We start from the raw sequence: 22,655 nt of genomic DNA on the forward strand, positions 1-22,655 counted from the left end.
TATTCTTAAAGATAAAGGTCTATTTAAAAGCAAAGCTTGCGCGTAACTTGCAAAAGTGAAAAAAGTTTAATTTTATTTAATAAAAAAAATCTCATTATCAAATGTGCATATATCATATAAAATAGTGTAATTACAATTCTCTTGAAAATAATATCAGTTTTTATTATTATTGCAAACAAAACATTACATTATAATTAATAACCAGAAATATGAAACAATAGTTTACTTATTGAATAATTTATTTAAATAATCACACAAAAAAATTTATTCGTTAATCTTTCAATATTTTTCTCTTATTATTTATTTTAAATAATAAACATTATGTAACATTTTACATAAAATTAATAAAATTTATGATATAATAATAAATTTATGATAATACATATATTCACATGAGAAAGAAATCTATAATAGAAACATTTTTATTTCATAAACATTAGCTTGTGCTATTAATTGAATATCTTTTTTAACTTTAAAATAACTATTTAAAACCGTTTTAAATTTTCTTGTTTATGTGTACCTAAAATGTTTGTCAATTTATAAAATCAATCGAATAATCCTAACTCATCAAGATCTAATCCGTTTAAAACACTTTCCGAGAGTAAGAATCAACTTAAATCGATCGACGCCCATTGATGAGCGCGACTGTTATATCAGAATCTACTCACCTCTAGCAATGACGCACGACTTGTAAATGTCACGGGTAATAATGGGACAAACGGAGGAAAAAGATTCTCGCGATATTTGCATTATATTTTTGGAGCCATCAAAGATTTCACAGAAATCTATGGAGCTAAATCTCGCGATCTTAATAAATTTTTAAATGCGGATTTACAAAATTATGCAGGGTTGCTCGGTTGATTTATACAGTTAATTCGTAATTGGAAAATTTCAGCTTTTGTTGCATCAACTTGTGCGCAGAAGTTTAATTTTTGCATTGACCTAATGGAATGTCATATAAAGTTTGCTTTCTGGGATAATTAATTTTTTATGAAATATAAAAAAACAGAATGCGCGTATGACATAATAATAGAAAATATTCTCATAAAATGTTGCACAATCTCTAGAATAAAAACATCGTTATTTATTATCTGATAATAGTGAGCTCAATTTCTCTTTTTCATAAATGTGTAAGGTAATATTACCAACATATCATCTACGTTGTAACAACGGGTTAGTGAGATTGTATAGCTTTATAAAGAAAAAAGAAAAAATGAATAACACTGTCGAGGATACTATAATCTGTTTAAACGAATATTAGAGTTTTACAAGCACTTATCGTGCGTTTCATCACAAAAGTCGGAAAATGGAAGGATAATTACGAAAGTTAACTTCACCGACTGAAAGTCGAGGATCGCTTCTAGCTTGCTGCTAATTTATTTGCCGGAATCCGCTCCCGTTTCTCTTCCTATTTTCTCTTTTAAGAAATTAGACGCGTGTTACGCGTGAGTCTGATTTAACCATTACAAAGCCGATGTGGTACAATGTAGAGCGGTGTTATCGTTTCATACGTGCGAAACTAGAGCACGCAATCAGTAGTTGGATCATGCCAGAGAGAAATATCATTTGTATTTACTCATAGAAATTGAAATTCATTGTAATGCATATGCGTAATTATGATATCATTAAATGTCATATAGTCCATTTATCTCTGATTTCGCTTATTCCTAGCAGTTGCGAAACTTGCCTCAATGCCTCACACATAATTTAGATACTGTGAAATTGAAGTGTGAGATTATTATATTTAATCGTTTAGACCAATTAAATGTTAAAATTTTTCCAGACTTGTACGTATTCCAGACGTGGCGTATAAAAGAAGACGATAATTAAATACACGAGATATGGGAGATATCGCTTACAAAATGCGATGTCATGTCATTACGTCATGCATTCGAGAACGAACGTACGAGCGCGAAAATCCGTCGTACAATACTTGGTGCCTCAAATTGCATTTTGCCGTCGGTCAGATTTAATTGTCCCTTTAATTGAGTTTTCTGAGAGAGCGTAGGCTCTTTAATTACAGGATATAATTCAGCTGCGCGTTTAACGCAGCCACTTCGACTACCGACAACCGTAAACGAGCTTTTACGAACGAGGCAATAAGTCGCTACCTGCCATTATCGTGTGAACACCCTCTTGGTCGCGGTTACGAGAAATGCTCGCACTTGTGCGATCTAAACACCATGCTGCTTATTTCGAAAGCAGACGGCATAAAATTACGAAAACCGCAAGAGACGCATTTAAAATTAATCTTTTCGATGCAAAACTGAAAATAAAATTGTGTATATTGTAATTTTGCATGTTATAGCTTTTACATCTTTCTTGCAAAATGACTTACTTTTCTGAATATTGTATGTAAAGAATTTCCTTTCCTCCCTCTCTCCGCAAGATTGATTTAAAGTTGCATAGATAAATTAACGATTCGCAAAATGAGCAAAAAGATTCTAAAAAAAGAAATAGAAAAACAAATATATTCCTTTGATTTATTGAAAAAATGTAATTTCAATCTACGAATATAAAATTATGTTTTACATAAAAATTTAATATTTAAATTGAAATTAAATAACAATATAAATTTAAAATTATATAATTTGAGAATACAAAAATTAGCTTCAAATTAAGATGCATACTTCTATTATTTGCCTTATAAACAATAATAAAAAGAAATTACAAAAAATAATTTACTCGTCAACTTACATAAGCACACACATAAATAGTATAAAATAGTTTCAGGTATAGGTCAATTTTTTTCTATTCGTGAACTTAATCGCCAACAACATTTATATACTATAAAAATTATTTTTTAGTAAAACATCTGTAATTAATTTTTCATCACTATATATTAAATAAAATTATAAATTTATCATTCTGATTAACATTAAACGAAGTGATAATACTGTCCATTGTGGTTTTATAATCATCTAGGATCTTATAAAATTGTTAAAAATAACAAATCTAACACATAGAAAAAGATGATATTTGCTTATCGTCCTGCTTACATACACAACATTGAGTTAATATCCGCATAAAAAAACGAAAGAAACATCGGCGACGTGAACTGTCCGCCTATCAGTCCACTAAAATTATCGCACGCGTTTACAGGTATCGTTTTATCAGTGGTTCTCAATTTATTAGGTCATAGCAGCGAAGAAGTGTTTGGACTTTGAAAAGATCAAAGTTTCATGGACACAAAAATTCAAAAGCATAAAAGTTTACCAAAGAAATAAAAATCTTAGCGATCAAATATCTAAAAATCTGAAAGTTTGAAACATTCAACAAATGTCCAAAGCTTTATAGTTTCAAAGCTCCAAGCTTCAGAGGAGAAAAATTTCATATAGGTCAAAGAGAATTAAAAGTCTAAAACTCTAGACAAGATTTGAAAATTCTATATGTTCAAGTTTCTTCTAAAAATCATTGTAAAAGCGTAAAATAAAGTTAAAATCCATATGTGGAAATCGTATTACACAATTCTTATACAATTTCGGTAACACAAAATTGTGTCACGCCCGTAAAAGATCTTGTCGTCGTAAATGCGAGCTGTCTCCTGCAGTAATAAATTCGTCCATGGAAAATGAAAATATTACTGTCGCATACATGGCTATCGGTTTTACTATGTTATAATCGAGAGGATTATCCCAAGAAATGAATCATAGCTTGGATGAATTTATATAAACTATAATTCATGTTTGAAATCATGATCTTTTTATTAACATTTTTATATTATAAGTAACAACATTGTTTCTAATGCAAAAATGACTAAAGTAAACTTCACTTAAAGAACTGTAAAAAGCTCTCGTTATTTTGTAACGTCTTTTCGATTAAGCAAATATTTAATAATTTTCACCAATATACAGTGTGTGTATGTGTGTGTGTGTGTGTGTGTGTGTGTGTGTGTGTGAGAGAGAGAGAGAGAGAGATATGTAAAATATTTCAAAGAATCCTCTGAAAGCAATTGAGTAAAAAAACACACATCTACATTTATATATCGATTAAAAAATCAGAATTAAAAACAATCAAAGGGTATTACTCCAGATAAAAGACACATGTATAATGCGATCAAGAAATCATACCGTTTACATATGCAAATTATTGCTGACAGCTGTTCACCGAAAACTAGCAAAATGTATTCAAATCTGTCAGACAGGTGCAAGATGATGCACATATCGACCATTCCGTAAAGTGACAAACCGTTGATATTAGCCGACTTGTCGGCAAATGTGTTTCGAAATCGTAGCCATCGGCACGCAAAATAAATTCCGCTGGCGGGCAAGTTTCGCACTGTTTCGAACTCTATTCATAGAAAGTGTCTATTAGCCGACACGATGAGACAGAGAAAGAGAAATATATCAGTTGCGACAATTATTCATCGCGGATTGCAATTCTCGCATGCCGCGGAATCGCTGCGGCCCAGCCGTATCCGCGGCGGATATATTCGGCGGTGACTGGTATATATGCCAAGAGAGATATAATATTACTTTAAATTATACGAGTAAGACATTATTTCAGATTAAATCGCATTTATTGCGCTCGGACGGACATAATTCTCAAGAGACATTCCGCAAACATTATTTTTATATCCATTTTTATATCCTATATTTTTCAGAATATAAAAATTATAAATTGAAAATATTACTAAAAATTGTCTTTATAAAAAAATATTATTAATTTTTATGTTTAGACAATTTTATTCTTCTATTTCTTCCATCAATGCGACAAAGCGTTGCGTGTTCAAGAACAATCATTATACGTAAGAATAGAAAATCCTTTTTCGAGAAATTGCATCAACGCACTTACAACAAAGGACAGTGTTAATTCATGATTGTATTGTCATGATATGTTGTTACATAAAGGATTTTTCTTTATACCGCACGAGTGTCACACTCAAGTGGAACCACTCGTGCCGTTACTTAACATTCACATGTACCATCAAACTACCGGTATTAATGAAAAATGAATGCCTGCTTAAATGTGCGGTAACACGCGCAATATCGTTCCTCGTTAAAAAAATGCACTTCCATGCATTTCCGAGCGAGAGAATGATACGTCCATTCGCATAATATCAAATTACACGCGTATTTACAGAAACGCTCAAACTGACGGAATCATCAATAATCAATAATCGATGAATAAATATTCTAACTCACTTCGTAATTTAATCCGTGTTGAAAATAACGACGTGCATTTTGCATGTATATGTATATGTATGTATTTATATATATATATATATATATATATATATATATATATATAGTAAGTCGAAATAAATATAAAACGTTAATATATATGCGCATAATATATGTTGAAATTTGATTTATATGCATAATTATTAACATGACTTTCGTATACAATTATTGGAACACTATAATATTTCAGATTTTCTCTTTATAAAATCATAAAAAATTACAGCGATAAAACGATTAGCTTTTATGTAGACTATGAATAAATAATTTTAACGCCATAAAAATATCATTAAAATTATATGAGTTATAATTTATAAATATTTTTATGACATTTTACTTGATATTTATTACTTCGTAAGTCTCTTAAATAAATTGAACAGTTACCGCACTTTTTTATTTAAAGTTATGTTTTTCTTACTTGTCAATTTTTTATTTTAGAATGACAGAGAATTTTCGATTTCTAAAAAAACAAATAAAAGAAATCATAGGTAAATTTAAAGAATAAACTTTCAAAATTAACCTATTTTATATTATTGCTTGTTTTATTACAGAATTCAATTTTAACAAATTGTGAAATGCTCGTTTATATTTGCTGCTTCTTCTACTAAAATAAATTGTTTTTCGTAAAATAATTTATTGAATATAACCATGGATATATGTCTTATTATGCGGATCACGTATTATTTCTAATGAAACATTTCTACAATCGACAAAATGAAAATATAACGTAAATATTACGACCAATAACCGTATGCTTTATTTCGCTCGTGAAAGAAACACGAATGTCGCTCTATTCTATGCCGTCATGCACGCATCTGACAGGTGCGAAACGCGGCCCGTGCTTTCCACGAGTTTGATATTATTTCGAATAACGTCGTTGCGCGAGAAACAAGAACGAGAACGAGAGAGAAAGAGGGAGAAAAATCGAGAGAAAGAGAGACGAACGCGAAGAGAGAGGTTGAACGCTCGTGGCGTTTACGGTTTGCTGCTCCCGTCTCGTTCCTCTTCGCTGGCTAACCGTTATACAACATCCGTTCTGCCATAATGCCCTCCCGCTAGAGTCCCAAGTCCCATTGTTCATCGTTATACAATCATTCCCCGCGAGCAGTACGAAATTCAATACGTCGGCTGCGTGCGCGCTACAATATCGCAAACGGAGAACCGACCGACCGACCGGGCGACCAACAACGACAGGAGAGGATCTCTCGGTTGTTCTACGATGAGAGAACAACTCAATTTATCGATACCGCATGGAGAAATTACGCGTACGAACACTGCCGCTCATTAATGCTGCCTGCGGCCGCTCCTGTTGCCGACAGTGGACTCAGTGGTACTCAATGCGCGCATAACAGTTGGAATATTTTGACATGCGACATCGAGATGTTAGTACAACAGATTTGAATATTTAAAATATTATTTTATTTAATTATTTTATTTAATATTAATACAATTATTTACATGCAATATATCATAAAAATAAAATTTGAAAAATATTTCTATACTTTATCAATAAAAATTATTGTTTAAATAAGATAAAATCAGTAAATGTATTGTAAATATAATCAACGGTGTATTTCTCATCATGTTTTGACAAATTGATAAAAATATATCAAATCTGTATTATTTATTTATCATGTACAAGAATAAGAATGAGATTCTCTGTTGGAAACAACGACGTTTCGCATGACTATACGAAGTTGCTTCTGTTTCGCGTTATATACGCTCACGCAAGGTGACTGTCTATTTCCCTTCACATAACGCGATCTAATAGTTGTACAGTCATTTGATAACGAAAAACACTGTATTATCCACGACACAACGCGTGCATTAATGCCATCACAACGAGCGCTATCGCTGATTGAGATTGTACAGTCGTACAATCCCTTGTTTGTTTGCATATCATGAATCCAGCGTGTTAGCGACCAGTCACATAAATTAAATTGAACCACCCACCTGCGGAGAACTCGAACAATCACGAACTCGAAATTTTGACCACTTCTCCCGCCTCCCCCCGACCCGCTGTCCATGCCCGATCGGTTCCGTTCCATAATGAAGTGGTTACACGTCTGTCTGACTAATAAATCGTTAGTCAATGTTGCCCCATTTTGTATACGATTGGGATTTACGGTCAGCTTGGCTATGCAGGCAATTAGATGATTGAATACGAGGTAGTGCATTCTAACTCAAAGCGGCGCTTTCGAGCAGTATTGGTATGTCGAAACGTAATTTTGCGATAATAGCGAGGCCATCGATATTGAGTCTATCGATATTCGTGGTACCACTATCGTAATAGTTCAATAAAATGTACAACATTACATTACGTGACTCACGTGCATTCTGTTAAACGAACAATTTTCTACCTTTAACATGTGAAAAGTTATTTGCTGTTAATACCGAAAACATTTCCAAGTATTCTCTTTTCTGATAACTTCAAAATAGAAAGTTTTCTTTCTTCATTAGGTCGCATAAATTCTTATTTTCTATTAATAAGGAAAATATTAAAAGTAAGGACAAATACCAACAATTTACTGTTAGATAAATGATGTACGAGTGTAAAAGTTAACAGAAATGCACCTCACTCGCAGAGTCCCCTCACATTTCGGCGACGATCGCCGGACACGCGCAGATTTCCTCGACGATCGAGTATCGATTGCACATCGTCTCCTCGGGCAACCGTGATGGCAAATTCGTCGTCGACCGACAAAGTCTTTTTCGCCGGTGAGTAAAGAGGTCAGGACAATTCGACACGGAACAATGAGGATCTCTCAACGTTGACACTGCAACGAAGGGATTATTCGCAAAAAAAGAAAAAGAATGAGTTCTTCAGCTCGTTCTACTGGTAAGCTATCGATACGCAAATTTGCGTGAATTCATGAAAGCGTTTCGTAATTTACTTGGCGAAAGTTGACGAAAATACGTTTGCAACTGAATTGTAACAACTTTGAACAACTTGGAGCGCGTTGCGCTCGCTCACTACATCGTTATAAAATTATATGTCGCATAATAGCATCACAATGCGCTCCTCCATAGAGATTAAAATTGTCACGCCAATTTAAATTTAAAATAATTTAATGATAGTAAGAAAATGTTACAAAGTTTTCATAATATTTTATAATACTTTTTATCTATTTCTGCTACTTTTTATTTCTTTCTGCTATTTTTACGAATCTATTGCTATTTTTATCTAATGTACTAACTTTACGTATTAAAAATACGACTAGCAGTATATTTGAAAAATTGAGGCGAATTATGATATAGGTAGAGTAAAACACTTCAAAGAGAAGCTCTAAACAGTATCGATTTTCATGTTTTCCTTCATCTCATCTTGTGTCACCCTTCGTCTCATCTTATGAAAGTCATCATTATTGCTAGGTGTTGCCAATTAATAGCGATCAATATATTAAGCTAGTATACTGCTTAATTAAGTCGTTCAATTAGTAGATGTTTGCTCATAGAGCTCGCGACAAATACTAGTTTCTCAAACCTAATTACATGCTCAGAATTCAAGAAAGATCAAACTGAAATATTTCGACTGAGAGAAAGTAAGCAGATCATGAGTTCTCACGTTGAATTTTCTACGGAAACGACAGCGCGTTTTGGATACATGTTGCTCGTTGCAAGTGCAACCGCACGCGGGAATTGCGACCGCTTTACAATGTAAAGGTGTAATAATCCTAGTTTACGTAATGACAGCGATTGCGGTAAAACCATGCATTTTCTTACGAAATGGTGTGTTCTCTCTAACGAGAGAAAGAAAAAGGTTAGCGGGTGAGGCTATTGCACACTCGACAAATCCCCTTCCCAAAATATCTCCAGTACCACTGTAACTTATAACAACTATTTTAAATCATTAAATATCATTTAATCGCATATTCATATAAATTTAATAATTTCTCTTTAAATTTTGCAAATACGTTTTCAAAATTAAAGAAATTTCTTATAAAAAGAGAGAAAATAGAAAAATATTCGATTTCATCTTTAGAAGTTACTTACATTTCATAATCTATGTATATCATAATACTCTATATTATAATATTAGCATATTATTTAGTTTACTTGTTATTATTAACGTATTATTAACTATATATTATGCTTTGTGTATAAACTATGTATTATAATTATTATCTATATGATTATATTCCATTAAAACAAACATGATGTGATAAACATGAGAAATCAATATAAATGTTATATAGCAAGATTTTGAAATAGTAAAATTGAGTTTAATTTTTAATTTTTACAGGGATTTTTTTATCTAGTGTTAAATTTAAGTGCTCAAAATCAAAATTTTATTATTAATGTCATTTTATTTAATGTCATTTATTCATAATCACCACAAGTAACTTCTTTCTATTCGTCCCATTGCCATATTTATTCCAATTTATTCTACATTTCGCTCAAATTTTTCTGGAGTAAGTTAAAGCAAAGAAGATCATACATAGCAAATTAAACTTTCAAATACGTTTATCGATGCACTCACGAATTCGTGAAAATCAAAGCTTCTGTCGCTTAGCGACCGACTATCGTCGATCCTGCCATTCCTCGTATTGGCCTCACGGCAAATCGATTTAGTAAGATTCCTTATACCACCGACACGTTCCAGCAAGCAAATCTCATCACCAGGAAGACGAGAGCGGTCAAGGAAAGAGGATTATTCCCCGACGTGCGATGACTTCCTCCCGACTTCCTTTCTCGCAACTGCCAAACATTCAGCTTTCAACATCCGCTAGAGAAGTTTAAACATTGCCTGCGATGGCCACCGAAGCGGACAGACTTTTTGTTTTCATTTCCCTCGACCGCACTGATCGATCGCTTAAGTAGCGATCGAGGGAAATGAAAACAAAAAGTCCATAACAGCTGCTCGTAACGGTCCGAAGATTTCAGAATTTCCGAGCGCAAACGTTAAACATAATGAATCGCATGTGACCGCTAGCACTTTTTTTTAAGGCGCAAGATAAATGGACTAAAAAATGTTTCTAGATTTCACGCACAGTTCGCTTCCTGCAAACGTCATAAATTCTATCTTGAAACAGCGAGAAACCGCGAGAATTCACTTGTGATCCGCAGGTCATTGTATTCATAAATTTATTTCATCACAAAATATCGTAATTATGCCAACGTAAAAATTCATGTATTTTATTTTATCTTACTGAGTCAAATATTTATAATCTAAAAATGACTATACATTTAAGAGAGAATCTATAATTCTCAACTTCGTTAAAATATTATTTCAAATTTTTACTTTAAGAAATATAAAACATAAATTCGCATATATATTAATTCAAAAATGCTAAAATCCCAATATATCCAGAATATAGAATATCTGAAATTATCTCCACAAGGTTTCTTTTAAAACAATCCTGATTGTTAAATGAAACAGAAGTTTAATTTAATTTGTTCATTTGGTTCACTTTTAACTCAGCTATTTTCAAGGCGTGCAATATATTTTTTATTATGATTCGTAAAGAAATATTTTATTAAAAGCACAAATGCCATTTTATCTCTAATATTTTATGCTTTTACGCTTTTTTCAATAGAAGAATTATTAAAGCGTACAAGTCAAGAAACGTCCGGGAAATCTTGCCACGGGAAGCGAGAGTCTCTTTACAGTCACGTACTTTTTTTTGCGGTGCATCCACTTTCTGTATCAGTTTCTCCCACGATAGTCGGCCAAGAGATCGAGTTCTACTTTCTAACTACAACGACTACCGGCTTCCTAGTGCGGACAACATAATTCGATCGTAGAATTATCGAGAGTCGATAAACGAATCAGTTGCGCGAAAGCTGATCATATTCAAAGTTCCCTCCCGGTTTTTGCAAATATAGTGCGACACATGGAGAAAAGAGTTTGTTTAAAAAAATCAAGCAGGTTACACCAACATATGACATTAAAGGAATCAATGTATTGTAATGATTCAACAGAGAGAAATTATTCTTTTTTAAATTATTCAAAACATACGAAATTATATGACCTACTATTATTTAATTAAAGGTATCAAATTATAAAAAATCTATCTATCTAGATTTATAATTCATAAATTGAAAAATATTTAAATAATAATATTTTTACATTTATAGCTTGATAAGTATAAATCATAATTTTCATTCATTATAATTTCATCGGAGATTTTAATTTATACCTTTTTGATAAAATATAGCATATTTAAAATAATCTCTTGTATTGAAAATTATAATAATATCAAACATACATAAGCCGCGAATCAAATCGGAATAATTTTTCCATAAACTTTTCACTCTCGTCCACGTTATGCTTATTATACTTTTCTACTTTTTCCACCTGTATATCACAATTCCGACGATTTCTCCATGTAACTGCGCTCATTTATTCCGCTTTCATCCCCAACCGAGATTTCGGTCCATCCTAATGCATTAGCGTGCAGCTTCGGGGATTCGAAGCCCAATTCCCCGTTCGCTTTTCCCGCGGAACAGACAGAAAGAAGGGCGGAAACGAGAGCAAGAGAAACGGAGGGGCAGCCAGCCGGTGCTCTTTATGCATGCACCTGCACACATCGATGAAGGTTAACGCATAATGCAGAGTCCACCTCTAAGAGGATAATGCTGTTATATGTATACCCGCGCGATCAGTTCATTTGCCCAACGAATTCGAAATATCTTTGTAGATTTTCTCACGCGCCATTGCTCTTTTGCGGTGTCTCGACGCAACAGACGTTTATGCGTGAATCGCGATAATTATGGTATGGTACGCACTCAGTTGTAGTTATACGATTTATTCACACATGCACAATCGAACACCGAGATATATCAAAGTCTCATTGAAATCGAAATCTATCGATTGGTGAAACGAGGAACATGCGCGGTGAACGTTCGGTTTGGTGAACCAGTTATATATTTTTAACATATCAGTATAATCAAATTTTGAGAAAAAGATTATCTTCTTTCAATTTTATGTTAAAACTCCGTTGAAATATTAAACAATCAATTAGTATTAGTTAATAGAAAAGATATTACTCGTGATATGCGGATCTTCTTATTACGCTTATGATAAAAATTTGACATATGATACACAAAATATATAACTTTATCAAATAAAAAATAAAAAATATGGAACGTATTTCATTTTTCTCAACTGTATTTCTATTTGAAGTTAGCTAACATTTCATTAACTCGCAATATCGTAACGTTTCTAAATAACGTTGTTATTGATGAAAATGATTAGCGTGATCGTTATGCCATACGTGCGCAAGCTATAATTTTGTTTTGGAATTATTGCATTATTGGAGACGTTGCGTTGCCTCTCACGGAATATCGACACTCATATTAAAAACCGCAACCTGTTCGTGAATTTCATTTTCCCCGATTAACGAGAAGAAGCATGAAAGCGTTTTCTCGTTACCATCACAAACTTGTCGCGCAGCAAATGCCTCGTCATCCGATCGAAAGATCGGCTGAATTAAATATTCCACGACAAAACAATATCTCGAATAAATATTCGCTTATTATTTTCTCATCTCTCTCATTCTTTTAAAATAAATTCAAAGATCAATGACAGGCAATTTTAATAATTTCAAAAAAATTATGCTGCAATAATAATCTTTCCATAATTTAAATAAAATTTTCTAAATATAAAATAAAATATAAATAAAATATAAAATATAATATAAAAATTAAAAATTAATTGAATACATTTTTATAATTTCAATTTATAATTAACTTTTAAAAAGCTTGAAATAGATAAAATATATTTTTTAATTTTATTTACGCTACAGAAAAGAAATCTGAGATAAATCTCTCTCTCATAAAAAAGTCACGATATATTTAAATGTGAAACAATTAAAAATATTTTTCAAGAATATTTAATGACGTAAATTAAAAATTCACGATAAATAACATTTCTTCTAAATTTTTGTTATAGAAAAGTCGATTATATTAATTAATCAAATTATTTAATAAATAATGACTCGCTCTATATATACTTTATATAATTATTAAAACATCTCCAAGTATGTCATTTATTTTCTAACATTTTTAAAATTTTTTATTTAATTTGTTTATTAATTATTATCAAGTATTATTTATTATTTGTCTTTATCAATAAAAATGATAATCAGAGTGTTTTGAAAAATTTATCTAAAACACAATTTTGAATATAAAAGGAAAAGTTCTTGTCGATGTAAAAACAAATGTAAAATACCTAAATTCTTGCAATTAATATCATTTTATGCTACTTATTATTATACTAAGAATTCTCTCACAATTACTTCCCTCACAACTATTAAAATACGTGATATACAGTGATAGCTTCTCATGAAACAAACACAACAACAAAATCAATCGATATCGCGAAAAGTGTCTTTAGCATTTTGATATATTCGAAATTTTCATAACATGTTTTTCTTAAAATTATTTTCTTTTTTCATATAGCAAATTTTTTGCGTTGCATTCACAAGTTAATTTTATAATGAATAAGGTACAGTGAATAATGCATAATAAAATATAATAAAAATATCAAGAAATATTTAAATATTTCCATATAAATAGAAAAATTAATAAATAAAATATAATAGAATTGAAATCTATCTTCGCAACACCAGTGGTTTATTTACAGACTGTCTTGAACCACAAACAAACTGATATTTCCACTTGGAAAAGGTATCATTTTTATCAAACCATCGCAATACAAAATATAACTCCCTACGAGCATCTATTCCATCGTAAACACGTGAATCGATTGACCCTTCGCAATAAAAAACGAACAGCAGGTCCGCCAGGGTACTCTTCATTGGGGTTGCCACCCGATACGCTCTGCGACCTAAGTCAAATCATTTACGCATGTACGTATGCCGGTCACGTATACAATATACGCGCATATACGCATACACGCATATATATCTTTGGCACCCACGTTACCGTCACAACGGCGTAATCCACCTCCCATATGATGTGACATAGCACGGAGCGTGCTGGCGGGCCCTCCTCGGTGGCCCTCTCGCACAGTCGTGGAAAAATCAATAACGAGCGTAGTGTGGTGCGGCGTGGCGGCGTTACTCTTTCAGGTGACCGCCTGCCTATGCCTGTGCCTGTGTCTGTGCCTGTACGAGGAAGGAAGCCAAGCCTGGCAGACGAGAGGGCAGGCGGGAATGCAGGCGAGCGAGCAGGCAAGCAAGCAGCCGACCGATCGAGCGCGCACCGGTGAAAACGAGTCACCTGCGAGGCACACACCGTCGTGGCAGGCACGCGATCGAATTCCCGCCTTCCGCGCCGCACGAGACGTGTATGTATGTACGCACGTATGTATATACGCTGCTGCGCAACGATGGCGTTGCGCGGCTTTATCATTTATCGAGGCGGCGCCAGGACTGCACTCCTCCTAGAGATAGTTGGAGCCTATCGAAATTTTCGACTCATCTCTCGTAATTGTGAGAGAATAATCTAAATTCAGAACTTTTATAACATTAATAATAAATAATTTCAATAAAATTGAACCAATAATTCGTTTCCATTGTTTATGCGATCGATAGACCATTTATCATAATCCATTTATCGTAAATAACGTTAATTTTATCATGTAATAATTAACGTTAATTAATATGTGTATTAATAAAATAACTTTCATTATTTAATAATTATTTTATAGAAAATCACTTTTATAATTCGATGAATTTATTAATAAACGATAGAAAATCCTAAATAAATATTCCCGTTTTTTATTACAAAATTCATTTAATATCTTCATAGCTTGTTGTTTCAATATTTTATTACATCCTTATCGTTATGGGCCAAATTGAACTTAACTGAAGAAGACGTTTGTCCTTTGAGAGATCGAATAAATAATATGTATTTTCAATATACGTATTTCAAAATCATCTATTTACTATTATATTCAAAGGTTCAGCATATAGTTATATCAGCAAAGATGAATAATCAATATTATAAAATCTTTTATAATATGTTTATTAATTTAATGCATTGATTTAACGATTGATTTAATGCAATTATTTCTTATTTGAGAAATATATGTATGTGAGTATATGTAAATAAAAAACTCTCATTTTAAGAATAAAAAGATTTTAAATTTGTTTCGAAAGATCGTGCACATTATAAAACATTAAAAGATTAAACATTTCAACGAATGAAATGCGTGAAAATTTAATATGTCATTTAATATGCCAAATACACTTTCTCGCAAGCCTCTTTTATCGTTTCTATATTCATATTTTTTCTCGAGAAGTTTTACGGCGTTTTTGATATATATCCCATTGTTATCGAGTGCACGGTACAATGACACGGCGCAGAAACTTCATTGCAGGTTTGAAAATTAATCTAAAACAAAGTTCTCGCGACATACGCTATAACCCAACGTATAATACTTCTCTACATAGTTCCCGATCTGTATAAGACATCCAACATCGTAAATTAAAGATACGATTTGTTTCCACTCTACGAACAGTTGCGTCGTACAACTGTTTCAACTCCGAACAGTTGCGTCACACGCCAGCTGCTTGCTCTACAAAGAATATGTTACGAGTAATCGCAAAAAATTATGCAAGATTACATAGTTACGGTTGATCACGGAGAACAAAGAATTCTGATGAACGCGCGTTATATACTTCGCGAGGATAATAGTACAATTATATATAATTACTAACCTCGCGCTCCGCTGTATGTGTTTCGTAACCGATTTTGCAAAGTCGCTTGATACACAATCATGCATTAATACCATTTAATTCCAAATAAAATAAATCCTGCATTAATTACTTGCCGGAGAATATCTGATATCTCTGTATGCTATAATAACATAATGAACCGTTATTGAGATCATCACGATGTGTGTGTATATAAATATTATTTCTCATAATTCTCATAATTATTTTTTGTTCTATTCGCCAACAATTATCCCTCTAATATCACTTGATCAATTGAATCTTGGAATAGCATGGATATATTTCATTAAAGTTATACTATCAAGCATTATATTTCAACGAATACTTGAAATCAACGAACATCTTCATGAACATCTATCTCGATAAATTAATCTGTAAGTTATCTAACTATAATTATTTACAAACATGTCTTTTCTACCTGTTTAATTATTATATTTTCCCTATACCTAGCGTTGAACCATTTCGAGCATGTATAATGCATCGAGCTTGCATCGGATGCATCATTAATGAGTGGCATTCTACATGCGGCGGAGGTACGCGCGTGTCAGCAGTCTGCACGAGTATCTAACTATGCGCTTGCGCGCGGTATGACGCGCGAGGGTTGGAACGAGTAAGGGAGACCAACGTGTATATACAGATGCGAGCAAGAGGGAAGATGGAGAGCCGACCAATATGGCGATAATATGGAAGAGCGAGGGAGAGAAAGCGGAAGAAAGAGGGAGGATGATAAGGGGAGAGACGGTGTGTAACCTCTTGATGGGAGGAAGAAAAGAAAAGGAAACGATATCTGATATCCAAAATGTTCTCTTCGATAAAGCGAGAGAAAGAAAGGGGTAGATTCGAATGAAGGGGAGATATCGATAATCTGGCAGAAAACGTATGAAACGCGAAAGCAGTACGAGAGTTATGGCACGGGAGAAAGAGAGACAGAGGGAGCGCGTCAGAAGGGGTGGATACCACCCCTTCGGCCATCGTACACGGCACGGATCGGCGCTGTGATGCGCTGCGCCGCCGCCGTCGTGGCGCCTCAGGCAGCAACCCTTAGAACACCTACCTCATCTTCGCCGGTGGCCACCGTGTTGACGGAGTCCATGCTCTGCGATAGCGGCGCGTCCATGATGCAGGCGAGTTTGCCGGACGGTCCGGGGTTGCCGGGGGCTGCGGTACGAGCGGGTGGCGGCGATGAATCCACCGTGTCCCGTCTCGGTCGTTTTAAAGCGGGCGGCGTTATGGTTGTACCGGCGAAGACGACGGGCGCCTCCAGGACGTATCACTGGAAAATAACCTTCCCTTCGCAAGAAACACGGGGGCCGCGGCCGCCTCCTCCTCCTCCTCCTCCTCCTCCTCCTCTTCCTCCTCCTCCTCCTCCTCCTCCTCCTCCTCCTCCTCCTCCTCCTCCTCCTCCTCCTCCTCTTCCTCTTCCTCCTCTTCTTCCTCCTTTTCCTCCTCCGCCTCCTCCTCCTCTTCTTCTTCTTCCTCTTCTCCCTTCTCTTTCTTTTCCACGCCTCCTCTCCTTCCCTGATCTAATTCTTCTTCTCTCTCTCTCTTTCCTTTAACCGACCTCTTCCTTTTTTTCTCTTCTTTCTTTTATTTTTCGCCTGTGCCTTCCTGAATTTTTCTACTTCTTTCTCCTCTTCTTCGCTTCTTCTTGCGAACTCGACCCGACTCACTTCTTCCGCTTCCTGTTGCGGCTCTCCGCCAGCGCCACCACCGACCACCCTACGACGACGTCGCCGTCGTTGCACCTGTCACACGTTGCTGCGAGAGAGTCGTGGCAGCGTAACGAGTAGAAAGACAGAGAGGGAAAGAGAGAGAGAGAGAGAGGGAGAGAGAACGAACGAACCGTATGTATGAGTGTGTATGAAGCGTGAAACACGATCGTGTGTGGCTGTTGCGCGTTTATGCGCTTGCGAACGGCATGTGTGTACGTGTACGCCTGGCCTGCAGGTGTTGTTCCCACGCGTCTATTTTAGAGCAATCGATACACCAGCAGCGTGCCCGCCGTGGAGGTGGAGCAGGGCAGCACCCGGTGAACGCGGCGTCGACGGCGACGGCGATGTTCCTCGACTGTAGATAGGATGGTTCATCTATCGGCGTACAGCAGTGACCCATGCACCGGGTGTATCAGGCGATGTTCGTCCAGGTGTTCGTCCGATGACGTCCCGGCTGGTGAACTCCAGCGCTGCTGCGTCGCGCGGCTGCACGCTACGACGACAAAGAGGACGACGGCGACGGCGATGATGACGGCGAAGACGAGGTTGCGCGAGGCGTATCGATGGCACGACTTGCCGCGTGCCGGATGATTGACACGCAGCAACGTTCCGAAGTACCAGCGACGCTCATAAATACCAGCGGCAATCGGATAAGGCTCGCAGGCGATCGGCTCGAACTTGACGTATTCGTACTCTTCTCTCCCTCTCTCTCTCGTGATGCCTTTCTGTCTCTCGGTCACTTTATCGGTGCGCCCGGTATGATGCGCGCGTATGAATCGCAGACCGTGGCAAATTTCATGCGCGAGCGCGGACGTATGCGGCGGCAATGATAATTTCTTCGGTGAACGCGAGAGCTCCTGGACGTGCGTGCGAAAATGTAATTAAGGGCTATGGAACGCTGTTGAAAAGTAAATACGCGCAACGAAGTCGAAAACGAGAATAAACACACCACCGATCAAGTTTCAAGACAAGTAAAGAGAGCGATGATAATAATAATAAGAATTTTGTTACGTGAGCGCTGCGACACAACTGGTACGCAGGTTGCCGACAGACTGACGGAGCGTGAACCAGCGCGCGATGACGGTGAGACGGGCGCGCGGGGTCGCCGCGCTGCGAGGGTGGAGTGGGATGGCCCGCGGGCCACTGGGTCGGGGTAGGTGAGTGGGTGGATGTGGCGGAGTGTGGGGGCTTTGGATCGAGCGCCGACGATGGGTACGAGGGGAAGAGAACGGGTCGTTCGCGATTCAGATGAGGGGAACAGAGAAGCGAGAGGCGCGTGCCTGGAGGGGGACCATCGGCGGCGACCCCTCCTGCCTCGCGACTCACCGCCGGAAAAGGTGACGGGAAAACGAGGCTGCACTCAACGGAGGGATGACCGCCGTTGCGAGGGGAAACGCACGAAGATAGGGGTGCGTCAGGATCCCCACACGTGTTCTTGGATCATCTTCAAGAAAGGGAGCCGCTACATCAGAGAATTTCGGACGTATCTTTAGGAATGCGCGCGAGAATATTTCGTTTTTTTCTCGAATAAAGTTATGATGGCAATAAACAAAATAATAAATATATATTTAAAAAAATTATTTTCTATCAAAATTTTCTTCATACGTGATGATTGAAAAAAGCTCACTGTAAAAATAAATTGAATTATTAAATGTTCCAATTTTAATTGAATGTAAATATATTAAATTTTTTCTCAATTTCTTAATTTATTTTATAAGAATCGATTCTTTTTGAATAAAAAATAAAAAGTTTGAATAAAAATTCGATAAGATATATGCGAGAATTATTCTAATCACTAAAAAAAATTTTTGCAAATATTACATAAATATATATAATTTTTTACATAAAAAAACTTGACTAATGATTTACATACCTATTTCCTCTTTTTTTTCTTGTTTTTCTTCTTTTTTTACTTCTTTTTATTGATTTCCTTGGAAAATAATATTTTTTTCTAATGAATGTGTAACAATGATTAAAAAGAGCATGTGGGTTACAAATTATAAATCAATATATAAAATAGTAAATAAATTATTATAAACATTATAGATATCTCATTTCAAAAGAGAAATAGATTTTATTTCATAAGAGAAGTTTCATCAGAAATTCTGGTATAGTTGTAATGACGAGCACTTTTTGTTCTATGCTTGCTGCACAGCGTTATAATAACCATAATTATTGAAGTTGCATTATTAAAATGAGTTATAACAAAGAGGTCAAGGAAGAAGCATGCCCCGGAGGAAAATCCCTTCGCGAAGCTTGTTACAAAAGGCGACTGAAGGCGAAGGAGCATGTAACGAAGGGATAGTTTGTTGTCAACAAAAACAAAAGCTAATGCGAAATATGCGCAATGGAGTATAAGAAAATGCGGAGATTACATCTAAAAATACATCAAGTATATATATATATAAATATATATAAACTTAATGCAGACTTATGTGTATTTTATTTTATTGCATAGTTATGTATTATCATTATACTAAATTCCAAATAATTAAAATTAAGATTGTAATAATTAGTAGAGAAAAACATATATGTACATAATGATAAGAAATATTTCATATTTCTTTTTCTTGTTAGTTTTCTATAAATTAAAATCTCCTAGAAAATCTGCGATCTTCCATTTCACAGGTCTTGAACTTATGTAATGCGAATATTACACATAGCTTACATAAAGATAAAATTCAATTGTATCGCGAAAAATTCCGACTCGTTTGCACACTCGAAAGAACTCGCGTCGATGCTCCCGGGAACAAATCGCGAGGTGCAACGATGCGTCGAAGGTAATGGTGTACTTTCTTTCGAAGCGCACGCCGCGTTGTGCACTCGCGGCATGTGCGCTCTTTCTCTCTGTTTCTCTCTTCTCTTCCTCTTTCCCTTTATCAAGAGAGCGCAGACGCCATGGATGGAAGAGCGATGCACGGTGCATGCAGCTTCGTTCTACGCGAAGGACTCCATGACTACACGCTTTCCCCTATAACTAACAGGTGGAAGCCGCTCGGAACGCGCAGCTTTCCTCGAGATTAGCAGGTGGAAGATGCGGCTGTGTCGCAGATGATTCAGAAACAAGCCTGGCGAAAAGAGGCGGGAGGAGCGTAGAGGAAGGGGGCAGATGAACGATACGTGAGCTGCTTTTGTTCCAACTAGTTTCAGAATTATGGGATGGCACTAGAATCCCGTTGCACGAGAGTGAACAACGCGCCCGCGGTGCGAGGAAAGGAAAAAATCCCGCTACAACGGTTGTCCGCGGTATATTTTCTTTTTTAATGGGTCAGCTTGCGTAAAGAGAATAATAAATATCGCATTTATTAAGACAACAAGAAAATTTGCGACCGCCATCTCGGAAAAAGATGCTTAGTATTAATTAGTGGAGAACTATCAAATTACCACGGTAGAATAACTATCGAATTATGATATTTCAGCTTTGTGTTACGGTAAATCTAATGCACACGTGTGAATAAAGAAATATTAATAATATGCTTTTCTACACTAAAGAGCATTCTTATTATTAGTCTCACAGTATATTCTATGCTGTGAGATTAATAATAAAAAATAGTATCTTTATATCTACATAAATTTAATATGTTTGTAATAAATTCATATCGAGAAAAAAATTAAACAAAAATTTTAATAATGCTCAATGTTAGAAAAACAATGATTCTTTCGTGCAAAGAAAATATTCTGTCCTTGCCATTTCTCTTTCGTGCCACCCGACATATCGATCTGGCAAAATTAGACCACGAATAAATGACTAAAATGACACGTTTACTTGTCAATGATATCGTTTCTGGCGCAATCGTATGATAAAATTCGTTTCTTCCGGTCGCATACAGATTTCTACGTGACGTCACGGACAAATGCAATCACAAAGAAAAATAGCTAAGTCGCGAGTCTATTATTTCCAGGCATATAAATGCACGAATATTTTGCGTGTTTGAGTGTACGTTAAATCGTAGCAAGTAGACTATATTATTGATGGTTTATTGCTCTAATCGACAGACGATAGTATCACGAGGCACCAACTGGTGCATCAACACATATGCGCCAGCCGATCGACGAAAATATGTAGAATAATTTATTTTCTTCGCGCAATTATTTCTCTATCCTTGGATGGAATCGTATCGTATCGCGTTTATTATTTCACGAGGAACTACATCCGGACGTAAAGTCAAAGAAAGTTTCTGTATACTTTATATCAATCTTCTTTGGGTTATTTTCACATGAAATTTTGATGAAAAAACTATACATAGCGCATATAAAAATTGCAGGGAACAAAATATTATTCTGATGTTTTCTTCTATCATATTTATATATTTTTATCAATGTTGTTTCTTGTCAGCTTGCAAAAATCTTTAATTTTATTATGTATCATAAACCCTTTCATATATTATATTTGAATAAATTGAATTGAAGTTTTACCTAGCAGTGCCTTATTGATTTTTCAATCCAACTTACGCGATAAATAATAGAAATATAATGAAATAATAAATATCACAGATCTATTAGATTTTTAAATACAATAAATATAATAGGTTACTAGGTCATTGAAAATTACGAAGACATGCACATAAGGATGCAAAGAGAGTAAGAGAGACTATAATGAGAGACTATAATAAATAAGTACCTACATGCTTATTAAAGTATGTAAGCTGTATGCTAGTTATAGTTATATGATAACTGTACATTATGCGTATGCAGGAAGCATTTATCTACTATTCATCGCATAATACGGTAGAAAGCATCTCGTAAGGATTAAAACAGCCGCCACTTTCATAATACAGTCATAGAAGCTTAATGTTTAATGATCCTACATATATTTCTTCAAAAATTCTTGTCAAGTGAGCAGTTATAATATGCATATATATATAGCAAAATAAAATAGCAGTTATTATTTAATTTTATCACTGAAAAATTATTGCCTTCTTCCATTTACCTCTAGTAATAAAGCAAGATAAAAGTAAAAATCTTATTTGATAAATTTTCTCTTTTACAATATTTTTATAAAACTTAATAATAAATATCTTTTCAAAACTTTCAGATAGTTGTTAGAAATCCTTTCAAAAATTATTTTATTTATCAAAAAACAATTGATTTTATTTTCTTATACTAATTATTTTATTTAA

General features: G+C 35.1%; 1 protein-coding gene across 7 annotated transcripts in view; it reads right to left on the reverse strand.

The window, feature by feature from the left end:
* LOC105421974 (protein couch potato) overlaps positions 1-17,186 on the reverse strand; it is an 86,488-nt gene extending 69,302 nt beyond the window's left edge. For 2 of the 7 annotated variants that reach the window (XM_089082700.1, XM_089082699.1), the window contains exon 1: positions 16,878-17,180. In XM_089082700.1, coding sequence (XP_088938826.1) covers positions 16,878-16,940 — 63 coding nt within the window. In that variant the 5' untranslated portion in view covers positions 16,941-17,180. Of the gene's footprint in view, positions 1-16,877 lie in introns of all 7 variants that reach the window. The other 5 variants (XM_089082701.1, XM_011631164.3, XM_089082703.1 and 2 more) reach the window with 4 other exon arrangements.
* Between the last annotated feature and the right edge of the window lie 5,469 nt (positions 17,187-22,655).

This window comes from Pogonomyrmex barbatus, unplaced genomic scaffold (assembly GCF_055798465.1).
Source record: "Pogonomyrmex barbatus isolate J1 unplaced genomic scaffold, ASM5579846v1 scaffold6, whole genome shotgun sequence".
Taxonomy (NCBI): Eukaryota; Metazoa; Arthropoda; class Insecta; order Hymenoptera; family Formicidae; genus Pogonomyrmex; species Pogonomyrmex barbatus.